The sequence below is a fragment of the Balaenoptera musculus genome, chromosome 3 (genome assembly GCF_009873245.2).
Source record: "Balaenoptera musculus isolate JJ_BM4_2016_0621 chromosome 3, mBalMus1.pri.v3, whole genome shotgun sequence".
Taxonomy (NCBI): Eukaryota; Metazoa; Chordata; class Mammalia; order Artiodactyla; family Balaenopteridae; genus Balaenoptera; species Balaenoptera musculus.
Genome location: NC_045787.1, coordinates 114630770 through 114643094, shown reverse-complemented (window position 1 = coordinate 114643094; position 12325 = coordinate 114630770). Strand labels below are relative to the sequence as shown.

The following is a 12325-nucleotide window of genomic DNA, read 5'->3' as shown; positions in this document are numbered from 1 at the left end:
AGGCATTAAAGATATAAGGAGAAGTAAGGAGGGTTCTCCCTTTTTTGCAGGTCATAGCCCAGTAAGGGAGACAGACAAGTAAACAAGCAATTTTAACAGTGTGATATGTGCTATCATGGGGGAAGCACAGTGACTGTGGGAGCCCCTAATCCAGCTCCCACCCACTGACGTGGTTCCCAGTCAGTCAGAGAGCCGACTCACCATTTTAAAATAATTCCAGGAGGCTGGGTGAGGGAGGAATGGTGGTGAGACCAGCCAGGAAACCATGCAATCATCCAGGAGAGGAGGGTGAGGTCTGGGTGCAATCAGCACGAGCTTATCACAGAGACTCTCTCAGGGGCCTCCCAGTCAGAGGCAGAGAGCCAAGAAAAACTGACATCCAAATTTACTGATCAGGCATCTCAGCCCAAGTGCATCCATTTCCCATGGTACGGAGGCAATAAGATAGTTAGAGAGGCTGGATGGAAGAGTCCTCTCTTTTTCTTCTCTAATCATCACCCTATCTGGTCTACCCATATTATGGGGAACGCTGTTTTAGGGCAAAGTCAAAATGAGTGACTGAAGAGGAAGCTGGCACCCAGAACCAGGGAGAAGAGCTTCACTTGGGCAGAGGCTGCACTTCTGTTCCTATCAGCAAAGGGAGGGGATCTTTGGAACTGAAAGGACCCAGTTTCCCTCTGTCAAGCCACAGAGAGAGCCATCATGGCAGGATGACGATGTCTTTAGGCTGACATTGGACTCGTTTTTTTCAAAGATATATTGCAGTAGTAAAATACATAACATAAAATTTACCACTTTAACCATTTTAAGTGTCCTATTCAGTGGCATTAAGTACATTTGAAATGTTGTGCAACCATCACCAGTATCTATATGCAGAACTTTTTTTTATCATCCCAAACAGAAACTCTGTACCCATGAAACAGTAATTCCCCATCCTGTTCCCTCCCTTCTGGCCCCTGGTAACCTCTGTTATAGTTTTTGTCTCTCTAAATTGCCTATTCTAGGTACCTCATGTAAGTGAAGATATTTGCCCATGATATTTGTCCTTTTATGCCTGGCTTAGCATAATGTTTTCAAGGTTCATCCATATTGTAGCATGCATCGGAATTTTCATTTCTTTCCAAGGCTGAATAATATTCCATCGTATGTATGTACCACATTTTGTTTTGTTTATCCTCTCATCTGTTGATGGACATTGGGGTTGTTTCTACCTTTTGACTATTGTGAATAATGATTATTAGTGAGCAAGTATCTGTTTATGGATTCTGTTTCTATTCATCATTCATCTCATCTCAGCAGTTACCAGAGGGGTTAAAGTTAGATTTAAGAAGGATTTTCTGGTTTCCTACTACCAGTGACCAAAGCAGCAGCATCTCCCTCTTTGGATAGTTTCCATAACTCAAGTCTCTTCTACCTCCTCTAATCCCACCGCTAGACTGGGGTAATGCCCAGAATGGCTGCACTGGTATTAGAAAGAGGCTTTACAGGGGTCACTCTGGGGTCATAGCTCTGGATGGTTTATTTTTAGGAGCTGGGTGGCAGGGGTCTCACGGTCTTCTCTTGGGCTCTGGGTACTTTTGCCACCACTACCCACCCCAGACCCAGACTTTCTCCTTTCCCTGGCAACATCCAGGCTGTCTCCCTTTTTCTCTCCCAGGCTAAATCGGGAGTGTGAAGCTGCTCTTCTTCCCAATTTAGCTTTTGAATTAAAGTGAGAACTGAATGTGGCTGGAAAGCTGACTCCCATCTGTGTGTGTGACGGAGAGAAAAGCAGAGCAAGTGAGCATGAGCACATGCAGGGGGGGAGTCCAGGCGAGGGTAGGTGATCTGGGCAGCCACTGTTTAACGCAGACACCCATCCTCAGGTGCAGGCAAACAGCTCAGCAGAGAGATGCTGAGGTTGGAAGGTTGGTGTTTTTCCAGGAGCAGAAGAATGCTGCATGGATATCATTCGAACATTCCAGAAAAATGTGCTGAGTTCTTATAATGTGCCAGGCCCTGTCCTAGATGCTGGTGGACCAGGTAGACCCATCACCTATGCCCTGGCTTTCAGTCCAGTGGGGAAACAGGCAATGACCAAACAGGGTGATGTATGCTGTCAGGGACGAGAACAGAAGGCCACAGGGCCTGGACTGGGTGCGGGTGTCACATCTAAGCTGAGAATTGAAGCACATGCAGGAGCTGACCAAGTGAAGCAGGAGACCAAGAGTGCTTGGCAGAAGGCACTGCGTGTTCAAAGATTTGAGTGGGCCTGGCTTCCCCAAAGGAGGACGCTGGCCCCGGGAGCCACCAGGTGGGCTCAAGAGGGCCAAGAGCTCCCATCTCCTCCTCGTCCTCTTCTTTCCAGGGGAGAACAGAGCCAGATGAGAATGACTGGGCCAGAGAAGTCTGGGAGCATGTGAGTCCCTTCTGCTCAGGCTCTAATAGGTGAGGCAGGGGGAGGAGGGAAGCCTCAGATCTCCTTCTAAGTCGCCACTCAGAAAGCTGGACCTGGCAGGTCCAAGATGGACATAGAAGAGAGGAAATGGGATCTCAATTGCATCAGAGGAGACAAAGGAATCAAGAAGGGTCTCTGCTTGGTTTAACTTACTCCATCCTTTCCTGGGAGGCTGGCTGAGTTGGTCTCTGGGGGACCCGTCCTCTTCTAACCAAATGGCAATGAATCATGATCTGGCTGACATAGGAACAGGTCGAAATCTTGGCAAAGAAAGACCTTCTCTTGACAGGAAAAGGAGAGAGCTCTCTGGGGGGCCATGCATTTCTCTGTCAGCTCTCTAGTGAGTTCCCCAATGACAGGCACAGCTAAGGGATGCTGGTGTAAAACTTGCCATTAATGTTTTCAAGCAGCATTATTTATTGATCACTCATCTGGCTGGGACAAAAGGAGAGGGTAATACATTAGGTATTCAGGGCTGGTGGGGTCAGTTTGGGAAAGAGGTCAGCAAAGGTAGGTCATTGAGGAGTCTCGGCCCTGGCTGCTGGAATGTACTTTGGGATTCCAGGGTTTTGGAGATTAGGGTCTTTGTCTCCTTTTTCAGCCCTACAGTACCCGAGATGAAAATAAGGGAAGGGGCAGGGGATAGGGACACCTGGGGGTAGGCCTGAGACTGCCACTGTGGCCATCAAGGAGATCATATCCAGGGAATCCTGAAGCTAGGTTAGCGTTCCTCTCCCGCCCAACCCGTCCCTCCCAAATTCCCTACCCCTTGCCACCTCTTGGGTCCCTCTCCAGACCTAACCCTGAAATAAGCTCCAGCAGCCTCTCTAGATGCCATTTCAGAGCCCAGGTTGGGTTCCTTGGGCTGTAGGGCCCTCCCAGGGTCAGCTTGGCAATTTCCCTGCTCCCAGGAGGTGCCCGATCCTCGCCCAAAGGGAGTACCTGCCCACTGGGTCTGACCATCTCCTGTGCACACAAACTGGGGTTAGGAAGTGATTGAGAATCCACAGCTGTCCTATCCACCCACAAGGATGCTTTTTTCATGAACCTCCAACTCCAGGGAGTGGGGTATAAAGCATCCTACTCAGCAGACTGACTGCTGAAGGTAAGACTGTCCCCGGCAAGGGCCAGAGAATCCCACATTGGGAGCGAGCTGCGCCATCTAGTGGGCTCTTTTCCTCCTTGCAGGCATCCCTCCCACCCATCACTGCCTGCAGCCTAGATATGCGACAAGCTCTCAGGCAGAACCCAAATGGCTCTAAGACTTAAGGTGCCCTCCTCCTCCATGCAGGCCTGACCCAGCTCAGAGAGGGAAAAACTGGGGGGAATTTGTGAGGGAGAGGATCACGTACTGGCTGATATTTAAGGCAGTGGGGAAGCCAGCAGTACCTTTTGGTCTGGAAACAGTCTCTCCCTATTATCCAGAATGCCACATGTATGGGGACCAGAGCCCCCAGAGCCCCTTCTTCCTCTACCTAACCCCCTTTTCTCCAGGCTGAGCAAGGCTGGGCTCAGCTCTACTGATCAAGGAAGAGCTGGCATAGGCTGGAGCAGCGGCTACCTTTCCTCTGACATCACAGCCTGGAAATCCCATTTTAAGCAGGTTCTCTGGGAGTGGGGCACACACAAGAGAGGGAGGGGGAGCCAGCTGAAGCAGCTTCAGGCCTGAGGCCATTTTAGCCAGGGACCTCAGGCCTGGAGGGCTGCCCAGTGTCCCCAAGATGGTCTGGGCATGGGTCACAGGGCTAGACCTCAGCCCCCACTCCAAAGCTAATCTCTCTTAATGCCCAATGGGAATCCAGGCAATGATCAAGCACTCTCCACATAGCTCTAGCCATACACCTGTTATGACTTCTCTTCCCCACTCCCCTGGCCTAGAGAGATCTATTGAGGCAGAGGGGAGAGAGGGTAGGTGGTCCCAGGGGATGAGACAGCAAGGGGTCACATAGACCCAGATGTGTCTCCCCAGCCTCCTCCCCCCCATTCTGTTTGTCACCCTCCATCTCTCCTCTCCTACTCTGCACCACAGGGGTCAGGCCCTGTGCCTAGTTCTAGGAGGTTGAATGTTTCCATGGCAACGGACCAATGAACTTGGAAATCTGAGCATGTTTCTGTTGACACAGAGAAACCCAGATGTACACGGAGAGCCTGGCAATGTGGAATCTGGCAGTGACCTCCTTAGCCACTGGTCACTGTGGATGGAAGTGTGTTATCTGAGTGTGAGTGTGTGTGAATGTGTGTGTGTGTGTGTGTGTGTGATATGCAGCAAATGGGATTAAGGTTAGAGAAGGCCTAACCTGCTTTCCTGGCCATATGGTAGCTGCTAGCAGGAGACTGCAGCATCTTACTCTCTGGAGATCTTTCTAGAACAAGGGTGTCTCTCCCCTGAATTCTACCCTGACACTTCCTCTCCTTTCTGATAGAGAAAGGGGCCAAATTGCCCAGAGGTCAATGGTGAAAGGAATGCCATTCAAAGGTCTATAGACTGGAAGAATCCAGGAAAGATGAAAAGGGCATCTCACACCCCACCTCCACTGCCACCTCAGTTCAGGAGGTTCTTGGCCAGCTGGCTCAAGTGTGGCAGAAGGACATGCCCTTGTGATGCCAGGGAAGGGAGAGGAAAGCCTGATGTAGGGACATTTTGCCAACCTTGGGGTCCAGGGCCTGGAGCTAGGTCCCCACTCACACTCCCTACCCCATCCCTGGCTCTGCTTCCTCTGTTTTCCTTCCGCAAGGCTGAGCCGCTATTTCTCTTGCTTCCTTCACCCTCCCTCCTCCTTCCCTTCCTCTCTACTCTTTTCCTTTGTCTCTTCCAACGCTGCCTCTGATCCTCTGTCATCCTTTCCCTTCTCCTGGCTAATACCTCAGGATCTCATCCCCACCAGCTGTGCCCCTCCACCCCTGGAGACCTTGGGTCTACCTCCCCAGAACTCAGACCCCATGCGCTACAGACCCCTCCTCCTTCTCTCCTCCACCCCAGCCCAGCAGCTCAGGGCTCGACCCCTCCCTCCTCAGGCCACATGGGCATGTCTCGTTGGCCCCAGCCCTTGGTTCCCTGTCCTCCTTGTCTGTCCCCAGGGTCAGACATGAACCATGGGGCTGGTTCCTCATCTCCACCTCACCCCTCATCCCACCTATCTCCTCCTTTCAGTGTCTGGCTCACCGTTTCTAGGCACTATGGGCATCCAATCTCCTGGCTCTGACCAGGAGCCCCCATACCCCATTCTCTCTTCCCTGGGGGCCTCATCACGATCTCTGTCCCTAGAGCTTACACCTGGCATTTTCTGTGAGGTACCAGAACGCGCAGGGGTCTCAGGGTAAGATGCTCAGGGACAGGACAACCTGCGAGGGTTGTCCCTCGCTCTTCATAAGTCCTGGCCCCTCCCAGTCCCCTGGCTCTATCTTGAACCTCAAAACCATCTTCCCAGACTGAACCACCTCAAGCCTGTCTCTTACCTTGGAGATCAGAACTCCTGGGGTTCACAGTCTGGCCTCTTCCCCCCTCCATCCCACAGCTGAGCCCTGCTTCTCACTTGCAGTCCTTCCCATCTGTGGACTGGTAGAACAAGAACAAAGCACAGAGGCCAAAATAAATGAGGTGCCAGAATTTGGTTTATTGGCTCATCCAGTGCGAAAGGTCCATTGAGCACCCTCTTTCCATGGATTTGGGAGCCCCCTGGCTCCTAATATCTTTTTCTTCTTCATACATTCCTCCTAGCCCTGACTGAAGCCACGGCAGAAGCTGGGGCAAAGTGTGGGGCAAAGGCTGGGCTCTGACAGGGGTCTGCTTACATGGGGCCTAGTCTGCTTGGCATAAGACGAGGACCCTAGGGGGGAAGGAAGATGGGCCCCCAGGTGAGGAGGAAAGGAACCAGCCCAGCAAGGGCCTCTACTGAGGGCTCTGAGGGGTGGAGCCCAGTCCAAGGGCAGGGCAGGAATGGGAGGAGGCAAAGGGGAGAGGATCAAGGGCAGAGGAGGAGGTGAGAGGCCCCTCGGAGCCCTACTCTCTCATGGGCTGGGGTCCTCTGAGGCTCAGAGAGTAGGAGGGAGGGCTGAGGGTGGGGGGAGGTTACTGCTAGAGGGAAAGTCCTTTACTCAAAACCCCCCAGCTCTAGACCCAGAAAGATGCACACACACGTACACTCTCACACGCACACCCCTGGAGCCCCAGCTCTTTTCAGTGGGCGCATGTAGCACACAGCCCTACCCAAGGCCCTCAGCTGCAGCTCTGGCCTGGCCCTCCTGGTCATTTAAGTGCACACTAAGCCCGTGTCCTCCATTCACAGCTTCAGGCCCAGAGCCCCTGCCCAGGTTCTCCGAGGCCTTCCCCACTCCCTCCCTCTCTCCCAGGGCCTTCAGGCCTGTCTCTGGTCATTCTGGGCTGTGACTGGCCCCCGACCCCGACCCCGAGTCAGGGAGAGCAGTGGGACCATGTTAGGACTTCAGACAAGGGGATGGCCATGGTCTTCAGCAAGGCACTGGGTGGGCGGGGGCAGGGCTGGAGCGGGGAGAAGAGCGTTAAGGCTCTGAGGAGCCCACACCTCCTCGAGTGGCTCAGTCCTCAGCTCCTGGTCCAGCCTCTACCCTCAGCCCCCACAGCAGGGCCTCCCTCCTCTTTTCCAAGCCCTTCCGGGGGAGGGGCCACTGGGCAGGCACCAGAACCAGCCATCTGAGAGGCCCTAGGGCCTGAGAATGAGGGCTGCTGGCACAGTGTGGAGCTGGGGCTCTGCAGCCTGGGGCAGGGAGTGCGTGCCGGGGCCTCAAGCGGAGTCACCCCCCGCGGAGATCTTCTTCTTGGGCCGGGTCTTCAGCGTCTTGGAAGCCAGTGGCTGTGGGAAGGAGACAGGAAGACAGAGGGCTCAGCCTGGAGTCACAACCCCTCGCCATTTCCCCAAGCTCTGGCCCAGCTCTCACCTCAGCTTTGGGCACTTTCTTGATGGATTTGGCCCTCTTAGGGGCCTTGTCTCCCGTGTCATCCTCAGAGATCTCTGTCCGGGGATCTGCCTGGTTCGTGCCTGACCTTAAACTCATGGCAGGGTCATCTCCTGGTTCGGGGAGGAAAGGAGAACAGCGGTCTGGCCTTTCTCCCACCTGGCCTCCTTGCCCTTGTGCCCCACGCCCAGCCCTGGGCCTGGCCTGTACCTAAGTCCTCAATGGTGTCCAGGAGGCTGCCAGGGCTGGGTCTGAGGCGGCCGTCGGGTCCCTGCAGGGGCAGCGCATCCTCGTCCCGGATCAGGGTCAGGTCCTGCATGCTGAAGCTTCGGAGCTTCTCTGACAGCACCCCCTGGCCCTAGGGTCACCACCACGCACCGGGAGAGCCGGAGGAAGGGGCGGGGTGGAGATAGAGGTCACCGTGGGGCACTGGGCAGCCACTGGGCTCAGTGCTCTCCCCGCAGTGTCCTCACCCCGTCCTATGGCAGCACTGACAGGCTGGGGCCACGCTTTCCCTTTGGACAGATGAGGAAACTGGCCCGTTGAGTGGAAGTTCCTTAGCTGGAGGGTGTTAGAGGCAGGACTGGAACCCTAAGCTGCACAAGACCCCAAACCTTCACAGACCTGAGGACCTGGTGGATGCAAAGGGGCTTGGCCAGGGGGACGAGATGAGCAAAGTGGGGCCCTGGGAGCTGGGTCTGCCCCCATCTCACCTTGGCAGCAGCCGTGACCGCGGCATTAGCGGCCAGGTTCAGACCCCTCTTGCCCACCCTCATCATGGTCTCATAGCTCTTGTCTCGGGCCTGTGTGATGTACTCGTCGATCTCCTGAGGGGTCGGAGGGGAAGCAGGAAGAGGTGAGGGGTGGGCCCTGCTGGCCAGGCCCTGCCCTGCCCTTGTTCACACCTGGACAAAGGCACTGCTTGCCCCAGGAGGCCAGGGCCCTGCCAGATCACCCATAGGGAGAGCCACGAATGCACGTGGTTACAGGCACTGGGCTGCCTTGACCTGGGGCAGGTGGGAAGAGAGCTTCCCTCGTCCCAACAGACCTTCTCCTTGTTGGACAGTGTTGGGTGCACGAACTTGCGGTAGAGCACGCTGGAGCCTTTGGTATAAGGGGACAGCAGCCATATCACAAAGGCAATCTTGAGCTCAAAGTAGAATGGAAACCTGTTGGGTGGAGAGAGGCAAGCGGCGGAGCCTGGGGCAGGGAGTCAGGAGATGCGCCGACCCTCTGCATGACCCTGGCTGGCCCCCCACCCCTTAGTGCACTGAGGTCCCCATGTGGCTCAGGAGACTGGTCAAGGGGAGGCTCAACTGAGACTCCAAGTGGGAAGGTGAGAGGTGATCCCGCAGGAATTCCCCGCAGCGGTGGCTCTCCTCACCCTCTTCTGACAGAAGACTACCCATTCCTCTGTCCTGGGGTCAACACCACGGCGAGATCCCTAAACTTCCAGGTGCACTCTTGGGTCCTCACCCCATTCTCTTCCTGCCCTTCTTCCCATGAAGAAGCCGGGCTTCTCCAGCTGTGCTCTGGATCCACCCCTTGATGCCATGGCATGGCCCCTGCTTTTAAGGATCGTTCTCCATTCCCCAAGGCTCTTTCCCAGGCCACACACTCCTTCAGGTCTCCTCCCTCCTCATCAAAGCTCCCTCCTTTGCTTGTGTCAAGAGGCACCTACACTCACTGTTCTCAATTTTTAACCCATTACTCTTTCCTAATTTGACCCCATTCAACTTTCTCTTCTAAAACTGTTTTTCTCAAAGGCCATAGGCCCTTGAAATCTACAAATGCAAGGATGTTTTGTCCTCTACCTCTCTGTAAAACTCTTTTCTTTTGACTTCCAGTGTACCGTGCTATGTTAGTCCTCTCTTCCAAGAGGCATTTGCTCATTCAGTAAACATTTTTGAGCGCCTGCTGTGAATATACAGATGATTAGGGCATTCCGTGTCCTCAAAGGACATATACATAGTCTAGTAGTGCCTAGAAAAAGCCTTTGAAATACAAGCATCCAATGTTTATAAGACTGACTCATACGCCTATTTTACAAATAGGGAAACCGAGGCCTAGGAAACTGTGACCTGTCAAGGTCACGGCAAGTCTGGCAGAAGCAGGTTTCCTGAATTCTATTGTGGTGATTTGGCTACCACCAGAAAGAAATGTGAGGGTTATGTCTGTTCTCATTCTGCTGATCAAGCCAGGCCGGAATGGGGATTGGGGGGAGGGGACACCCAGGACCCCGTGGAACTGTTGGGGGATTCCACCCTGGGTCTCAGTCTTCTGTTTGACTGGCTGTGTAGAAAAAGTCAGAGGCCCTGGCCCCTGAGATGCAGGGAGGGGATGCTAGATCTCACCAGGAGAGCACGATATCTGTGAGTGTCTCGGCAGTGGTGAAGAAGGCAAAGACGATCCAGTACATCATCCATTTCACCTGAAGGTACAGAGGGTGGTGTTGGCTGGGGCCTTGGGGAAACACCCAGGACCCCACCTTTGCCTGCCAACCATGCTGGAGGTGCTGTGGGGGACACTCAGGACCTCAACTTTGCCTGCGTATCACACCAGGCCTGGAGGAAAGGAACACACAGGAACCTCCCCTGAACCAGGTCTCATTAGTGCTGACAGCATTAGTACAAAGTCACCCCCACCTGTCATGTGACCCAGTGTCCTCCCTGATCTCTGCCACATGGGTTGGGTGTGAGATAAAGGGTCATACACTCACATATTCCTTCACGTTTTTTGTCTTCACGGCCTTGTAGGAAGAATAGGCTGGGTACAGGGTGCCAAAGATGAGCCTAGGGAGGCAGGCATGGTTACTGGGCCCCTCGGCCAAGAGCAGTAGCCTCTCCCTCCCAGCTCTGCTTCAGTCCTTGGGTAGGTAAGGGGAGAATGGACAGAACTCCAGAGTGCCACATCAGCTGGACAGATGAACTCAGGTCAGGGGTTTAGGTCAAAGCAGGCAAGCCTGAGGTGATACACAAGCATGGAAGCCCCAGCCAGCTAGGGTGATGCCTCATAACACCCCCCCCTTTTTTTTTTGGCTGTGCCGCACAGCGTGTGGGATCTTAGTTCCCCGACCAGAGATCAAACCTGGGCCCTCGGCAGTGAGGGCACCGAGCCCTAACCACTGGACGCCAGGGAATTCCCCTGTAACCCTTTATTGTTCAGTTTTTCTCCAGCCCCTGAGGCACAGAAAGACCCAGAGGCCAGAGGGTCTGATGTGGCCTCTTCAGCCCTGATCCTTGTTTGTGCATAAGCATATCAGGGGTGGGGGTCTGGTCACTGCCACAGGGTTGTCTTCCTTCTTGACACCACTCCCATTCATACCCATCTGCCCTTACCCTCTACCTCCCTGTCGCAGAGCCAAGCTGGGTAGGGCCACCTAACAGGGCACTCTACCTGGCAGTCAGAGGTACCACTGTAGCCCTGGGGGCCTGGGGAGCAGAGGGCACAGGGGCAGGAGGCCCTGAGAGGGGCAGAGAGGTTTATTCCCCCATGTAAACACTTTTGGGAATAGGCTCAGGGTAGTGTGCTGGGCTGGAGGTCCTGGCTAGAGTGGAGTCCGGTGCTGATCCCATCAGAGATCACATACAGGACACAGGTGAGGGAAGGAGAGGACCGATGCCGCTCAGGGAGCTCATTCACACAAGAGAGCAGCAGACACTCGGAAGGTCACAGGGAGGTCTGAGGCCCCTGGATTCCCTCTGGGGTGGGATGGGGGAGAGGCAGGAGGGAGACTCTGGTGGGTCTAGAGAAAGCCAGAACACAAGCACATGACAGCAGGGAGGGGATTCTGGGGTGTCAGTCCCCCTGGGTAGAGGCTTAGGGTCAGGGACCTGAGCTGCGGCAAGGGTTGGCTGAGGCCCATGTGGAGCCCCTGCCAGGCCCAGCCCCTTGACAATGTGTGGTACTGCCTGTTCCCCCATGGACTTGCCTCACTGAGGCAGGACATTTCTGAGAAATGGCCTTTGGAGATGGGGTGGGGGGCAGGATCCTCAAGGACAAAGTCCCCGGTTGTGGGAGAGGGTACCCTCCTGCAGCCTGGGGGAGGTGGGAGGGACGTAGCTGGCAGCCTGAAATGAAGGCCACCTAACACCCTCCCCTCCACGGCTTTCACAATCCCAGGCTGGCCACACACATCCTCTCCCAGTTACCTCCCACACTTTGTCCTCCAAGCATCTCTGCTTCCCATAGCCCGTCCTCCCTGGGGGGTCTTCAGAGCATGTGCCCTCACCCCCCAGTCTCCTGACAGTCAGTGGAAGAGGCAGGAGAAACCCGCCCCTTTGGGGAGGCCAAGGCTGCCACAGCCCTAAGCTATGGAATGAGGAGGCCCTGCCTTGCTCCCCGGGCTCTTCCATTAGCCCTCTCCCCAAGGGAGATGAGGGCCCAGGTTTGAGGAGCTCCTCCAGTCAGATCTGCGACGTGGGGGAGGGGACAAGCCGCCTCCCCTGATAAATCAAGCCGTGCTGCCCAGCCCCTGGGGTGAGGGAGGGCGAAGAAACAGGGAAATTAAAAATTAAAGGGGTGGGAAGTCAGGCCTGCCATGCTCCTCTAACAGTTCCCCCTCCTCCAGGTCCCACACCTCCACGTCTCTGGGGACCCCAAATAGGGACGATGTGCCTTTAGGTGACTCTGCTGTATGAAGCCACGGAGTGGTCCATCCCGGGCTTCAATACCCCTCACCTCCCATCCCTAGCCCCCATCCCCCTCCCAACCGGCCGCGCCCCGCCGCCGCCGCCGCACTCACACCACCAGGCGAGAGATGATCCAGGACACCATGGCGGGGCCGGGCGGGGCGCAGGGCGGGAACCCGGCCCGGGCCGAGGATGGAGCTGCTGGAGGTCAAGCGGCGGCGGCAGCAGGAGCCGCACTAGCAGCAGCACCCGCAGCAGCAGCCGCCGCGGGGGCAGCGGAGCGCCGAGCCGCCGCCGTTAAAGGGGAGGTCCTTGCCGCAGCGGC

The 12325-nt window shown here is 55.4% G+C and overlaps 1 protein-coding gene across 2 annotated transcripts; it reads right to left on the bottom strand.

The window, feature by feature from the left end:
* Positions 1 to 6031: 6031 nt before the first annotated feature.
* REEP2 (receptor accessory protein 2) lies at positions 6032 to 12282 on the bottom strand. Of its 2 annotated transcripts, none has more exons than XM_036849244.1 (8): positions 12114 to 12282; positions 10089 to 10161; positions 9724 to 9800; positions 8418 to 8538; positions 8083 to 8196; positions 7580 to 7727; positions 7352 to 7482; positions 6032 to 7266 (listed from the first exon to the last, which is right to left on the bottom strand). In XM_036849244.1, exons 1-8 carry the CDS (start codon positions 12143 to 12145, stop codon positions 7198 to 7200), a joined length of 765 nt encoding a protein of 254 aa, XP_036705139.1. In that variant the 5' UTR covers positions 12146 to 12282; the 3' UTR covers positions 6032 to 7197. The 2 variants fall into 2 exon arrangements, with proteins under 2 accessions (XP_036705139.1, XP_036705140.1); XM_036849245.1 differs by having other exon boundaries at positions 7580 to 7721; positions 12114 to 12145.
* Between the last annotated feature and the right edge of the window lie 43 nt (positions 12283 to 12325).

Coding starts and splice junctions, on each gene's coding strand:
- REEP2 (XM_036849244.1), bottom strand. CDS start 12,145: ATGGTGTCCTGGATCATCTCTCGCCTGGTGGT. Junction 10,162..12,113: donor ATCATCTCTCGCCTGGTGGT/GTGAGTGCGGCG, acceptor CTGCCTCCCTAG/GCTCATCTTTGGCACCCTGT. Junction 9,801..10,088: donor CAAAAAACGTGAAGGAATAT/GTGAGTGTATGA, acceptor CTGTACCTTCAG/GTGAAATGGATGATGTACTG.